This window comes from Leuciscus leuciscus (assembly GCF_965113295.1).
Source record: "Leuciscus leuciscus genome assembly, chromosome: 4".
NCBI lineage: Eukaryota > Metazoa > Chordata > Actinopteri > Cypriniformes > Leuciscidae > Leuciscus > Leuciscus leuciscus.
In genome coordinates, this window is record NC_138728.1 from 37923947 (window position 1) to 37940274 (window position 16328).

At 36.8% G+C, this 16328-nt stretch overlaps 1 protein-coding gene across 4 annotated transcripts; it reads left to right on the forward strand.

The window, feature by feature from the left end:
* Positions 1-278: 278 nt before the first annotated feature.
* LOC309497402 (uncharacterized protein) lies at positions 279-15906 on the forward strand. 4 transcript variants are annotated; one of them, XM_082167670.1, is made up of 3 exons: positions 279-835; positions 4176-4580; positions 14789-15906. In XM_082167670.1, the coding sequence occupies exons 2-3, from the start codon at positions 4235-4237 to the stop codon at positions 15466-15468; spliced, it is 1026 nt and encodes a 341-aa protein (XP_082023796.1). In that variant the 5' UTR covers positions 279-835; positions 4176-4234; the 3' UTR covers positions 15469-15906. The 4 variants fall into 4 exon arrangements, with proteins under 4 accessions (XP_082023796.1, XP_082023797.1, XP_082023799.1 ...); XM_082167671.1 differs by lacking the exon at positions 279-835 and adding an exon at positions 842-3421; XM_082167673.1 differs by lacking the exon at positions 279-835 and adding an exon at positions 842-996.
* The last annotated feature ends 422 nt before the right edge of the window (positions 15907-16328 follow it).

Consider the following 16328-nt stretch of genomic DNA (forward strand, 5'->3'; position numbering starts at 1 on the left):
ATTCATTCTTTTTTATTTAATTTGTAATAAATATGAATAAAACTGCAATAGACATGACTCCCTTTTTGTTACATTTATTGAAACTGACTGAACATTAATCAAATAAACAGTCACACACATATATTATAATGTATATAACAAAAATATAACGCATCACGCAAACCATTTTCAATAAAGGTCACATAATGTTTCTAAATGTTTTCCCCTATAAAGGCTTTTGTGATGGAACAAGAGAATGAGGACATTTCCCATTTAACGTGTTTCTTCTTTAACTGAGAAACTCTTTTACTTTTGAAAGAAAAAGTTTTATTTGAATGTCAAATAAGCTGAACTTAAGGTTGAATCTTACATTTAAGTTGGAATCTTAATTTGTGCATGTATTAATACACAGCCAGTCTGTGTTAATCATAAAACCAATACAGATTTATATGTTTTTGTGAAGGAATAAGAGATTGCTGAGGAGAATGTCCCTTGTTTAGATTGTTTCTTCTTTGACTGAGTTCCTCCCATCAGAAGGCACAGATGATGCAGCGATCCCAAGAAATTTTTTTTTTTTTTTTTTTTGTGCTAGTTTGCTGGAGATGGGAAGGTTTGTTGAAGATTTCTACACCAAACTAATTGTATTATTGCTTTAATCTTTTTATTTTATTTTTTATTGTCGATGTGAACTGTGAGTTGTGTCATCTTTTATATATATTTTTTTCTACGTAAATTTCTATGCACTTTTGTCATTATAACCTGCAGCGTGTGAACAGGACTTTTAATTTGGTATCCGAGTGTGACGTCATAAGGCGGCGCCGCGCTCCCGCATCTGTTGTGATTCGGCTGAAGAGAGGTTTGTGTTTTAAGGTGTTTAACGCGATAGAAGCCATTTAATCGTCTTCAAGCGACGCCTCCTGATTCAGGCATTATTAAGTTTAACAATGCCTTGCTTTATCTAACATTTATTAACGTCGTGTGAGCAAAGTAACAATGAAAACTCGTGAGTAACAAAAGGTGCGTTTCAATTCGGTCTCTGGCGAGCAGTGATGTCCTGTTCTTGAACGAATCGTTCTTCTGAACCGGTTCTTTTTAGTGAACCGGTCGAACCAGTACACTAAATCGGACTGAATCGTTCGAAACAGTTCGCGTCTTGCGTCAGCGCTGATACACAAGTTTCTAAAGTTACTCACTTTCGGACATGCCCGAGTCCTGACAGTCCCTTCCACTCGAAATAAACCATTATCCCGGAGTATATTTTACTCCAGTAAATCCAACAGTTCAGAACCGAGAACTGTTTAATTCAGACACGTTTGACATACTGAGAACCGATGAGCTGTTAAGCTGAGCATGCGTGCAATTTTTTCAGAGGGACGAAATGCATGTTTCTTAAGTATTTTATTGAACATCAATAAGTGTAACAAAATAAAACATGTTGGAAACATGTTTATCACATACTTTCTCTTCACTGTATTATTTTAAAGATTGGAAACAATGAATGAATTGTAAAACTAAACATTTATTATTATACTAAAACATTATTTTCAGCAGGGCCGTGCACAGGCATTTTGAGGGGCAGTGGCTTAAACCAAAAAAGGGGGCACTATAAGGAGTTTGAATGAGGCAGTATCATCTTAATACAGAAAATGAAAAACAACTCTTTTATATGGGCAATACGATTACAATTAGGATTTAGTGCAAAATCAAGTTATGTTGTTATAATTACTCTTCCAATTAAATAATTCAATGTCAATGCCAGTTTAACTGTCTGATGCTCAGTGGGCTCTCACTCTCTGAGCTGCCTCATCCTATGGAAGTAGTATAGACATTTTATTTAATATTATACAGTTAAAGTATAAATTGAAATGATATACAGGTTACAACAGTTATAAAGTCACACCGGGGTAAAATGCGCATTTGACTTAATTCTCTTATATACCACTCAATGGCACAAATTCTGCTCAGCACTTTTTTTCATAAACGCTTTTGATGATGGACTTGGAAATTTGGCTGATCATTGACTTGATCAAAGTTGATTCTGTGCTAATTTAATCTACTATTTTATATATATATTTTTAATAGACTTATGTAGCAATTTAAATACAAAGATCTCAAGAATCTTGTTTCTGTATTTTTAAAATGAAAATCATGACAGATAGCCTATATTTATTGAACAAACATTTATTATTTAATTTATCAAAATAACTCAAATTGATGATCAATCAATTAATATAAACTTTGCTAAAGTCATTTGGTTTGAACAAGTATCAACTTAGACATTATTAAAAGCATATTAATTTAGCTTAAGTATTTGTATCAATACTGTGTGTCTTTACCGTGCTGGTTTTACCCCGTGTGTACCTCCTTGCCACCTCATACATTAATACGATTTTTAAACAAACCACCTTTCTGATTTATTTTCACACAAAATCTGTTGCTCCATAAATTTTCAAACATATATTGTTCTGCAATCATACACTGGGAGTAGTGAAAATTAGAATTCTTGTTCAATCAAATGATTTAACCTGATCTAATCTAATCTAAATAACACTAATAAATAAATCACGAATAAATAAATAACATTTTCTATTGTTTGCAGATTTTGTAGACAAAAAAACAATGCTTTCACAAAATTAGAAGAACAGAGTGAGAAAGAGCAAAGACAAAGCCTATTCAACATTGCAAAAATTGAATCAAAGTTCTAGAAAGCCAGAGGGTAAATCATTATGTATAGAATATTTAGCAGACAGTTTTTCACACTTTAACTCCTGTAAATATATTTCCCATTATAATCAGTTGCCTTAGTTGATATAGAATCTATCTATAACATAGCCTACATCATATTTATAATATTTTAATGAGACCATATTAAGATTATACATAATAAAAAGGTTATATACTATATATTATCTAAATGTGTTCTAATCTAAATGAATAGTACCTTAGTATAGTAGGTTACAAGGGGGGCTAACGGCACAAAACACATTTGCTTTTCTTCCAAGAACATGGATGTTGCACGAGTTGTAACTTGTTAGCACTATTTGAAGACCAAGAGCAAAACATTTTGCGACAGAAATACAAAAACATATTACCAAAATAATAATTTTGTGGATCGACTACTGTCTGTAATGTGGACTGTAATTTGTAATCGACCTGTGAATGGGACGACATTCTATTCTGAAACTGTCGTCGGGGAGCGGGCACATGCTTGTCTACGAGTGACGCTGCGGAGCGAGCAGGAAAACACGGAGCGGATTAGCGGAATCAATGGATCTTTAGCGGAGCGATAACAGAACGTTTTTATGGGAATCTTCTGGAGGGTTAGGGAGGGGGGCGAGAGGGGCACCTCAGCTGATGAGGGCAGAAGGGCAGTGGCTCTAGCCACCGGGCCACCCCCCTGTGCACGGCCCTGATTTTCAGGAACAGCTAATTTAACTTCTAAGTAAGTTGAAATACATTTTTGACGTAAACTCTTGCCAAGGTTTTAAGGGTGTAAATAAATGTTTATAATGTGTTAATCAAAACCTAACAAACATTCTGGAGACATGCATCAACTTGTCGACTGTATAAGGTTTCAGCAGTTCTCAGCTCACACACAGGCCTATGCTACGGTTCTCGAGTCAAGAACTGGTTGTTGGATATCAGTTCTCGAATCACCAGTACAGAACCGAGAACTGTTTCTTTCGGACACGTTCGATACGGAGAACCGATGAGCTGGATCCTGAGCATGCATGATAGCACCGTCTCTGAACCGAACTTTCGAACTGCTTGGTGTGCTGATACATGAGCACGGGTGAACCGAGGACTTGAATGAGGACCCGAATTCGGCGAAATGTACGTTTATTTAATTACAAGTAAAATAAAATTGATAAAGACCAGTTTATTCACTTATATCTTTAAGACATGTAAAACATCCGCGTTTGCGCATCGCCTTAGGCCTACTACAGGGTTCATTTTCGAAACGTAAATGTAAGAAACTTATCCAAGATGATTATGACGATGAGCACTATTATTTAACTGAAGTTATGATTACAAATGCCTTTATTTGAATGTATTTTTATCCGCCGGGATGATAGAATTGACGTCATTACGTGATGACGTAAAAGAACTGGTGAACCGGTTCACTGAAACGAACTGTATCTAATATTAAATTTGGATTTATTTTTCTTTCTGTTAATTATTCTCATTTTAAACAGGACAAACACAGAAAAACTCCTGGTGAAGCGACTGACATCCAAGTAACACAACTATAAAGATGGCGTTTATTAAAGAGGAGAGTGAAGACATGAAGATTGAAGAAACATTTAGCGTGAAACAGGAAGATACTGAGGAACAAACAAAGATGGCGTTTATTAAAGAGGAGAGTGAAAACATGAAGATTGAAGTAACATTCAGAGTGAAACAGGAAGATACTGAGGAACAAACAAAGATGGCGTTTATTAAAGAGGAGAGTGAAGACATGAAGATTGAGGAAACATTTAGCGTGAAACAAGAAGAAACTGAGGAACAAACAAAGATGGAGTTTATTAAAGAGGAGAGTGAAGACATAAAGATCGAAGAAACATTCAGGGTGAAACATGAAGAAACTGAGGAACAAACAGGTTAGTTTCTCAAAGTTGAACTCAGTCATCTGATCCCTATTAAAATTTCCAGCTCTACAGAAATTAATGATATTTTTTAGGGGTGCGCCCATTGCTGCTGGTAGCCATTTTGGTGCCCTAAGCATAATTCCTTTTTGATGCCCACCCCCCTACCAGAGAAAAAAAAAACTTCGTTTAACTTTTTATTACCAAAACATATAACAGGGTTCCCGCGGGGTCTTAAAAAGTCTTAAAAAGTCTAAAATTCTGAACTTTAAATTTAAGGCCTTAAAATGTCTTAAAAACAGCCAGATTTTGATCCGTGGTCTTAAATTTCATTTAGTCAGGTCTAAAAAAGGTCTCGCCAACAAGGCCGTTCACATATCACATCTTTTGCGCGCTCAAGTTCGTTCAAATGTAGGCGCGCGCGCGCGCGCGCTCATAATTGAAGCGACGCACTCGTTTTTTTCCAGGCGCAGCGAGATAAAAAAAATCTCAACTCTTCAGAATGCCGCAAACGCACCGCAGGTCATGTGACAAGAACCAACCAATCAGCTTCGCCCCTTTCCGTAACAACATTGAAAGCTCACTCAACTGGAAGGATGCGGGTGCACCCAAACACTACGGGTGTTTTTCTCTTCTCCGTAAATAAATCTTGAAGCAGAGCTACAGCAAGCGTTTCTCGCCGGTGGAAATCCATTAGCCACTAAAACTTCTTTGTCATTGACAGGCATGAAAACTTCTCACCTTGGTGGCTGTGGCCAGCATTTACCCGCTATATCTCTATAGTTACCATAAACTTAGCAGCTTTAAAAAACCAATCATCATTCCTAATGCAGAAACCTGACAGCCAATCCGAGTCAGAGTAGGGCAGAATTGTTTTCAAAGTCTTTAACACCGCGAGTCTGATGACACACTGCCGAACAAAGAACCGCACGTCGGAAAGCAAGCCTGAGTTAAGTTAGCTTACAATGTTAACTGTCTTGTCAGATACAGACAGCGATGTTGCCATGTCATTATTTTTAATTTTGACATAGAAGTGGGCGGGATAATATCGCGAGCGGGCGCGGGCGCCGTGAGCGCTGAGCGAGCAGGAACGAGTAGTGAGTTGTCGTCGAAAAAGATGGATAATGCAAAAAAGCTGTCGGGGGTCTTTCTATGTTTTCTAAACATAGAAAAAGAAAGAGAGAAAAGGAGATGGCATGTCAATTGATGCGACAGCAGCTAAATAAGTGGATGGTGAAAGCCTACAGGTAGGATTTTGTTTTGTGTCCAGGCATGTAGGCTAATGCCATGCCATCGGGACTACCGGTAGATTCCCGGTGGGCCGACGTGCTTTTTGGGCCGATACATCTCATACTTCTACATCTACATCGTTTTTTGTCTTAACGGCCCATAAAACTCGTACATCGGCGGCCCATTCGTTTTGTTTTGCTTAATTGGCGGCGCTGGGTTGGTGCGTAATTAGTGCGTAATGCATTGGTCAATAAAAAGTCAGCGTTAGTTTTTTTTTTCTGACACCCCATGTAACACGTAGATCAGCGGCCCATTTGGTTCTTTTCTTGATTGACACTGGGCTAGCCCAATCACACCTTTAATGTGAAGTATAGAAATATACTCTTTCAAGTAGCCTATAGAAATTAGTACAAAACTAATTATGAAAGTTTCCTTTATTTTTCAGTGCATTTGTTTTACAATATATGGCTATTACTATCATGGGATTAATATTGTAACTATTATTATGTAGTAGTAATGTAGACAGACACTGTAACTAAAATAATTTTTCTTTGTTTAATTTGCACCAGATTGATGAATTTAACATTTAAAAAGCACTATATATATATATACAGTATATATATATATATATATATATAAGTTGATTGGATTGGATTTTTTGCTGCCGCATCCTTCTCACCTTTTTTACCCCTGACCTGTTTTCATGCCTGCATTGTGGAGAGCGCAGGGCATGGTTGCATTGCAACTACAGACGCCACGGGAAAATCCGACCGAATTTTACTATTAATAATAAAAGATAAGCTAAAGTGCATTGTAAATGTCAGTAATTTATCTTTTTATAAAAACAACTTTTTTGTCTAAACTTTATTTGAACTTGTACATGTTAGTATATAACATGTTGCAAGACACTTTTAAAATCTGGCTATCATTTTTAATGGTATTATTTTAATGTTTATGTAAACAAAAAGTGCATATTGATGCAAATTTTATTTGTTATTTGCTGGTTTTCGACATTGTGTAGTATTAGTACTTTTTGAACAGGATTCTGTGATAACCGTGGTCATTTTTGTCACTATAATCATTGAAATGAAATGTTCATGCCATTTCATCTCTAGTTATGATCAACTATGATCAACTAAAATCAACTAATTATGTGTTTTTTACAGTAGGCCTATAATATGCATAGTACAATTTTCTATAAAAAAAATTATATATCTGATTCTGACACACGTTGTTGGGTGTGGAAGGTTACTAATGTGATTGTTTTATCTGTAAATTAAATTAATGTTTTTTCAATTACTTAATTCATTGAAATAAAATGAATTCTTTGATTTGAATTTTTTTTTTGGTATGTCTTAAATTTCAAACTTTATGGTCGTAAAATGTCTTAAAAAGGTCTTAAATTTGACTTGCTGAAACCTGCAAGAACCCTGATATAACTCAACTCAATACCAACAACACAATAGCATCATGACATGTGAACTGCTTGTAGATGGTTGCTCGTCGTCTGTGTCTTCCTCTCCTTGTACGTATCTCAGCATTGCTCCTGCATTAATTTAGAAATGCGAAGAAAAAGGATCAATATAGAAAGAGACAAAATATTCAAACAAAGAATCTTGTACTGGACAAAATTATAAACATTTAAAACTGAAAGCATGCAGCCAAGGAGCTCTCCCCCTTTATTCCTTATCATCTATTTGATAAATCTAATCTAATATAAAAGCATAATAGAATGAGTTGCAATATTGCAGACAATTCAACAATAATGTTTGCTTTAAATCATTCAAAATTATATTTTATATTTATATCTTAACTACAGGAATAAAAGCAAAATGGTCCTGAAGCAAGAGGAACTGTTAGCCTACCTTGTGCACTGCACTGACTGCTAACTGTTACTGAGAAAGTATTAACCACCGTCACGTCAAAATAAACCATAAACTACTGCTCAATATCTAAAGTAAAGAAAGTAACAGCTAGCTGGTGTCAGTTACTGGTAAAATGTATAGAAGGGTGTTTCTCACGAAAGCTTGTTTTTAAAAATTTCAAACATGAAAATTTCAAAAATGCTTGAGTAAAAAAATTATTAAAAAAACAGACATTAGAAACAAAGTCTGGAGAACATTAATTTAAAAACATTTACTTGCATTAAGACATTTTTGAGCATAATTTCCAAAACAAGTCCTAAAAAATCTAATTACCGCAACAGTCTGAAAACATCAACACTGTTAGAAAAGAAAATGCATTTTCACATTTTTAAAAATGGATATTTAACAGTCATGCACAGTTACTTAAAAATCTGAAATAAATTAAAATTCGTTTTTTTTTGGGGGGGATTTCTCTCATTACCGAAACACCTTCCACAATTTACAATCTTTTTTTATATATATTTTAATGAAACCTGACACATTTTCAAAATGTGACAAATCTGAAGAACATAATGTGTAGATTATGTACATGCATTTAAAAGCAAACTACAAATTTTATATTAATTAAATTAATCTGTTGCGGTAATGAAACATAGGTTTTGGAAATGAGGTTGATTATTTCGGTAATGATAGTAAGTTTACTATGTCTAGATTTAATGTAGAAAAATATATAATATCTGCAAAATCATGGATTCAATTTCAAATGTTTTATTTTGTAGTGCTTCAAAAATACATAAAAATAAGCAACAACGAAAAAAAGACAAAAAAAAATAAATAAAATATTTTTTTTGTAAAACAGGAATAAACAAGGCAACATTAGATAACATTTCGAGTGCTAATGGATAACATTAAATACTCTTGTTCTGGCTGTTTTGTTATATACATGCCTAAAAAGTGCCTAATAATATTTCTTTACTGAAAAAATATCGCCATTATAATTAGTATGAGTTTGATTGATTTCTCATTAGGCTATTTTTGGTGGTGGGAGCGGCGATACTCGGTATAATTTTTTGCTGGATCGGGTATCGGTCAGACGAGATCTGAGATCCAAATCCTATATTGTGAAGTGTTTCCCATAGGAGGAGAATGTACTTGTTGTGGTGGTGGCAGGGCGAAGTGGTGCAGCGCTGTGTTTGTTGAGTGGGTTCAGAATAAACTAGTCAAACAAAGGTTTATTACAGAAAATACTCAACATTATTAAATTCATATTATGCATAAATTCATATTCATAAAATGATATTAGAAGCATGAACAAATATTATCAGAATGAAATCTTCAGATTTCCAAAACTATTTACAAAGTTGACCGTTTCTGTTTGAGCAGTGAATTTTTCTCTGCTTAAAAAAATTATAAAAACTTTCAAAGGCCTGCCTGTATGGATAGGGTTCAGTGGCCATTTATAACTTCTCCTTAAAGGGATGGTTCAGAGTAAAATCAACCTATGGTCCTGTGCACCATGACCTGCAGGCACAAATGCTGTGCAGGCGCTAATGGATCAAAGTGTGTATCTCGTAAATTGCCCCACTAATAATGCCCAGAATGGTACCAAACTTCTACAGTAGTACAAATAGGTTCTGTACTCATAAAACGAGGCAGAACCTATTAGTACTACTGTATAAGATTGTTACCATTCTGGGCATTATTAGTGGGGTAATTTATGAGATATACACTTGGATCCATTAGCAGCATTAGATCCATTAATGGATCCATTAGCACTTTATACCAAAATGTCAAAAATTTTACTTGAATCAATGAACAGCATTAATAAAGCCCCAGTCTTACAGATCATTAACTAAAAAGTTGTTTTAGGGTTTAGTTACCCTTTAAGGTTCTCTCCTTGAAGTCTATTTCTCATGTCAGTTTTGATCTGAAATAGAAACAAACTTGCATAACCATTTTGGAAGATAGGACAAGTAAGGAATAATTGATGACAGGCCGTTGAATTATAAAAAAAAAATGCACACCCGAGGTGGTAATGTGGTCACGATGCGAAGCGGAGTCAATCAAGCGCATGGGGCTGCATGTTTTTTCTTGTTATGAATTGTATCCTTTTTTCCGCTATTACAGTTGACTACGAGAAGTGATATGGAACTGTAATGCGGTCGAGACCTGCCTGAAACTGCTTTAGTCGTGCGTTTCCCTGAAAATAATTGCACACCTTAGAACGTTTGTCAACCAATCAGATTCAAGCATTCAACAGCCCTGTAGTATAAGAGAAAATTAACTGCCGATTCGGTATCGTGTGCCGTCTGAGAGAGCGCTTCTGTTGTGTGTCATTCAATGCGGGACCACATTGAGTTATTTATTCACAACTTACTGGGCATAATAACGTATTAAAATAACAATAATAAACACTTTTTGAAGAGCCTCATTAACTGTGCTCAGGCATCTTTGACTTCTCTTTGACTCGATCTCCTCCACGCTCTCTATATGTTAATGTTAGAGAGCGTGGATCGCCATTATAATTAGTACACATACTAATTGTACACATTTTGAATGTTAAATAAGTTAATAATGATAACATTGTTTTTGTCTTGGTGATTTGTACAGAGGCTTCGTGTATTTGCACTTAAGCCTAAACAGACAGTGAATGAGAGAGATCGACTGAGCTTGTGCGAGACCTGCGTCTGTCTTTGAGGTCAAGTCATATATATTCGTGAAAAGGTGCCATTAACGTTTAAGGGTATTTACCATGAATGGCTTCAGCGCGTGGAAGCCGCGGGAACAAGTCACTTATTGAATCAATGCCATTGGTCTCTATTAAGTGAAGCATCAGCTTCAGCGTTACCCATGCAACGCATTGCTGGTCAGCTGAGCCTTGAAAAGTGGATCTCAAAGTTAAAAATAATGAACACCTTGTTTCATTACATCTACCTTTTAATGAATCAGCGTTTTTGAACGTGTTCGTTGAATGAACGGTTTAATGACTCACTCAAAGACAGTCCGTTGCCATAATGTAACTGCGCGCTGAGTGACAGCCTTTCAATGCGCAGAGACGCTGTTTAGTTTCGGTTTCATTGGTTACTGAAAATATCTTCTTTTTTTGTGCATGCTAATAACCACATTTCAACACTTATTTATATAGCAACAAATAAATATAAATAAATGGCGATAATACCGCGTTATTAAGCCACTTAAAATTACAGCCAGGGAAATTCCTTCACCGCTGTCTAGTTTGCTGCGTTGGATGAGTCAGCGACGCGCGCATCAGTTTCACGGTCAACTAAAGATTTACGTAATTTACACGGGTCACAGGAAATCAAAAGGTAACTCCCGTTGTGGATTCGCTCTTCCCTTAACAACAAGGCTGATACATGGGAATATAAAGCCCAAAGAATTTACAACATTCTGTGCCCACAGATAACATGCAAGTCCCGATTTTCACCTCTTCTTTATCAGTTAATCCCCGAATCACATGCGTGCCGAACCGCGGGCGTGAGGCCTGGTCCGTACGGATCACAGATCAACTGCGATCCGTTGCACCCCTAGCAGAGGTTGAACCAACACCAGGGAAAGGCTAAAAGTAGGCTAATGTTAGCGTAATCTTTAGAGGGTATGTGCGTGACGTCAACATGGCTGGAGTGACTGTTAAAACCACTGAGTGGCAAAAAGTCTAAGGCAGCTTATGATTTTCAGTGTGAATACTGTGAAAAACACATCTAAAACTGGACAGAGCTTTGCAATTGACTACAAATAGATTTGACAAGAAATCTGAGGTATATTTTTACAGACTGCCAAAAGCTACAGAACAGAGAAGCAAATGGATCGCTGCAATTCATAGAAACAGCTGGACTCCAGGCAGCGAAACGTGGATTTGCAGTTATTTTGTTTCAATGGTTGATTTTTTGGGGGGGTAAAATTATACCCTCTGTATTGTATTGTTATATTTTGCATTTACAACTCGTGAATGAACTATTTATCATCTTTCATCTTATATTCTACATAATTGGATGTTTTTAAATGAACACTTATTTCTCCGGCATTGAAATCAGGCACATGAATGTCAGGAAACACGATTCCTGGCTCCATGTCAATATCCATGGACCACTGGATCTTTTGTAAATTGTAAAGAACACTATATTGAGTCCAACCTTTAGTTTAAACTGGTAATCATTTGGTTTTACTTGCATTTTCGCAGTTTCCGCTAATAAATCCAGTCATGCAGCAGTTCTTTTGGCACTTTTTGTATTTAACAGGATCACAATTTATTAAAAACATTTAAAGTTAATAATTAAAACAATATATCAAAACTTTTTTTTTTGAGTTAGTAAGTCCTCAGAGAGGGCTAAACTTTTGTCAAAATATTTACAAACTTTTACATAAGTTTACTTAATAACAGTTTAATAAGATGCCAATATTTTATTTAATAAAAAGCCACCAGTTCTAATGTTATTTTAGGAATTCATGAATGACATTAAACATCTAAATCTTTTTGCTTAAATAAATCTGCCTATTTATTTGTGAAGAAGTTCCATTTTCTCCATATTAGAATTGCAGCTCTGTGATTAGTTGTCCAGCTATTAAATTACAAAAGGACCAAGCCATAGCAAGTCAATGAGTAGGGTTGGGTATCGAGAACCGGTTCCAACTTGGAATAACGATGCCATTGGAATTGTTAAGAAAATTTGTCTTCGATTCCGATCATCGGTTCCAAGCGCTCAAGTTTTGGTTTCCATAGTGGCCGCCGGATTTCCGGAAGTGCTTGCCGTGCCTGCTTGTTCTGTTGCAGCCATGGAGCACGGTAATTGTAAAATGAAAATTGAAGGGCTAAGTTTAAATTTTGTTCTTGGTGGGGTTTTTTCTGTCAAAATGTCAGAAAGCATTTTGTATTATCCATCCGTGTTTTTAAAATTCGTTAAATGACGGACGTTTTACTGTTAACACAGCCCTCATTATATTTCGGATTCGTATAACTTATACTTGATATTATTTATAAGTGATTCATTATGCTATTATTGGACTCCTGTCTATTCATTGTCAACTGTTTTCTATAAATATGTTAGTATTGGCTAACATTTATTCAGCTAATGCGTGTCCTGTTTAAAATGTGCAATGTTCAAATGCAAAGACAGCACGTCACAAATAGAAGCCCTTTTCCTGTGGTATTTAGTATCATATTTAGATATTGGAATAATAAATTAAGTAGCCTATCTTAATTGTACACCATGTTCCTAGGTTTTTTATTTTGTATTTTTACTGTTTTCTAGGGGTTTCTTAATTTTAGACTAGTTGACCAGCACATATTAAATGCAATGCCCAAAGTAAATGTTACTTTAGATAAGTGTACGTGGGAATGCCACGGGCTTGGTCAATCCAAAGCCATTTTAAGAGAAGTGAAGTTGATCAACTAATGTCTTTTAATGGTGGTTAAAACCTCTACTGAAATAAAACGATTGAATTAAGTTAAAGAGGAGGCACTCCAAGGGGGCTATTTTAGTATCTTTGATTGTGTACGTGTGAATACGGCAAATCTCAGATATTTAGCCAATTACCTCTGTTTTGATGACTGGACCTGGCAAAATTGTGTCGTGAGACCTTGCGAGAGAGATTCAAGGACCTCAAAGTGATATAGCTTCCTGATCTAGGCGGGTAAAATATAATCAGAGTTAAAAAAGAATAATCAAATATTCGTTCACTTTTAATGATGCCCAGACATCATTAAAATCTTTATCATTTATGGAGTCAGATGAAATAACAAGTCAATACATGTGAGAAAATATATTGCATTTAATCTTGTGTTGCGGAAAAGGAAAGACAAGCAATACCCTCATTGGACCAATAGGCAGGCTTACAGGGTCGAAGAAGATGCGTGTTTTATTTCACAACCAGTAGATCACATAAAAACATAAATCTGCGCTACAGGCGCTTTCAATATCTCAGTCCACCAGAGCTCTCCAGAGCTTTCTCACACTGTCACGAGTCTCAGTCAGTCCCTCCATGCCACTTCTCGTCTCCCAGGTGGCTTTTATGGTCTCTTCACGGCAATTACTGAAACAAGACACAGGTGTCATTTGCACCTGACCCACTTACGCCGCACTTTTCTCCGATTCTCTCCCCCGTCACAGACCTCGCTGAACCACGCCCCCCTTGCCACATACCCCCACCGTCCAACTCATGCCGGGGAGCCGTCTGCTCTGCACTGCTCCTTCCACCTGAACGGATCTGGTGCTTCCTTTTAAGTGATATCAGTCAGCGGGCTGGCGAGGCCCGAATAATTAGGCACATACCTTTTTATAATATCCTGCCAGCTCCAGGAACTGTCTCACCTCCTTTTTGGTCTTGGGTCTCGGGCAAGTTGCAACTGCTGCTTATCAATTTAGAGACGCACATGCCCGTGACCCAAGTGGAAACCCAGATACCTGACCTCCACACACCCAACCACACACTTCTTTGGGTTGGCCATCAGCCCAGCCAGTCTCAGTGCTCTCAGGACAGCGCGCATATGCAGCATGCGGCCGGAGATTTCGGTCCATGAGGCGCTGAAACGTGGCTGGAGCCCCGAACAACACGAAAGGAAGTGTAACGAATTGGTGTCACCCAAACAGCGTTGTAAAGGCTGTCTTTTCTTTGGATAGAGGCGATAAGGGGATCTGCCAGGACCCTTTAGTTAAATCCAGTGGGGAATAAAAATGAGTGGTGCCCAGCCGATCAAGCAGTTCGCATTGGATCCGCGGCAAACTTGGTTCCACCAAGTCATCAACCACATGCATCATAACGTATTAAGAGAAGGACTGTTAAACAGATTGTAAACTAAGGAAGACAGATGGTAGTAGTGAGTGCTCAGGCTCTGGCATTCTCTGTGCTGTCAATATAAAAGTCTGCCCCCCCCCCTCAAAAATAAAATTCCCACACAAAACCAGAGAGGCATGACTTTTGTGAAGGCATACGTCACTTCTGGGTTCATATTGATGGTGCAAATGCATCCTGGAAACCCTTCAAGAACTGAGTTTGGCACCCCTGGTGTATAGGATCTAACATGCATGTTATTAGTTTTAATGTTTTATGTTTCTAAATGTTTGTGATTAGTGGCATTAAACTGGGATTAACTTTTGTCTTTTTTCGCCTCAGACCTGATGCCATTGAAAGAGGAGAGTCAAGATCTGAATGAAATGGAAGAGAAAGATCAGTACAAGACACATCATGATTTCATAACTGAAGAAAAGTCTTTGAATTGCTCACAGACTGAGACAACTTCCTCACAAAAAACAGCTCAAAAGACACCAAAGACAGGGACTATAGGTAATTTCACCTGCCATCTGTGTGGACTAAGTTTCAAAAAGCAGGGAAACCTTGAAGTTCACATGAGAGTTCACACTGGAAGGAAGCTGTACCCCTGCCAAGAGTGTGGAGTAATTTTCAATCAACAAGGAAACCTTAAAGTTCACATGAGAATTCATACTGGAGAAAAGCCTTTCACCTGCTCTCAGTGTGGAAAGACTTTCAGGCAAAAAGGAAACCTTAAAAACCACATGAGAGTTCACACTGGAGAGAGACCTTACACCTGCCAACTGTGTGGAATGCGTTTCAGGCAAAAAGGAAACCTAACTTACCACTTGATAGTTCATAATGGAGAGGAGCCTTACACCTGCCAACAGTGTGGAACAAGTTTCACTAAGAAAGGAAACCTTACAAAACACATGATCACTCACAAAGAAAAGAAACCTTTGATATGCCAATGGTGTGGAAATACTTTTAATCAACTTGGAAACCTTAAAATCCACATGAAAATTCATTCTGGGGAGAAGTAGAGTAAAGAAAAGTAAAGTTAACATTTGTATGTTAGTGTTTATACAAATGCAAGTATGCCAGACCGACACTTTATGTACTGATACGCTCATGAGATCGCGTTACAAACATTATTTGTAACAGCAAGATCTATAAATGATATGAAACATGTTTATGTGTGATAAATAGTTTAGGCTTTAGATTAGGGGATGCAGAAAGCTTTGTATAATGATTTATTCATGCGTTTACTGCAGTGTAAGTGCTGACTGGTGAGGGTACAGACAGCTGTCTTCTCTGATACACATGGACTCTTTAACTGCTGTGAACCTGTTGTGAGCTTCAGTGTAATGTAAAACTGGTTCACATTATCACTCATTAACACAAGTCTGTGCTGAAGAGTGAAAGGACTTAACATAACCCGACTGTAAGTCATAATAAATGTTTATTTGCTTGAAAACTTAGAAATGACTCTTCTTTAAAACATTGCTTTAACACTTGCATGTTTGTGCTTTTAAACACAGACCTTCTTACAACGTCACAATGCATCATTATTAACCATTGATTGAGATGATGCTAAAACAAGTTTGATATTAAAGGGTTAGTTCACCCAAAAATGAAAATGATGTCATTAATGACTCACCCTCATGTCATTCCAAGCCTGTAAGACCTCCGTTCATCTTCGAAACACAGTTTAAGATATTTTAGATTTAGTCCGAGAGCTTTCTGTCCCTCCATTGAAAATGTATGTACGTTAATCTGTCCTTATCCAGAAAGGTAATAAAGACATCATCAAAGTAGTCCATGTGACTACAGTGGCTCAATCTTAAGTTTATCAAGCGACGAGAATACTTTTTGTGCGCAAAAAGTAAACAAAAATAACGAC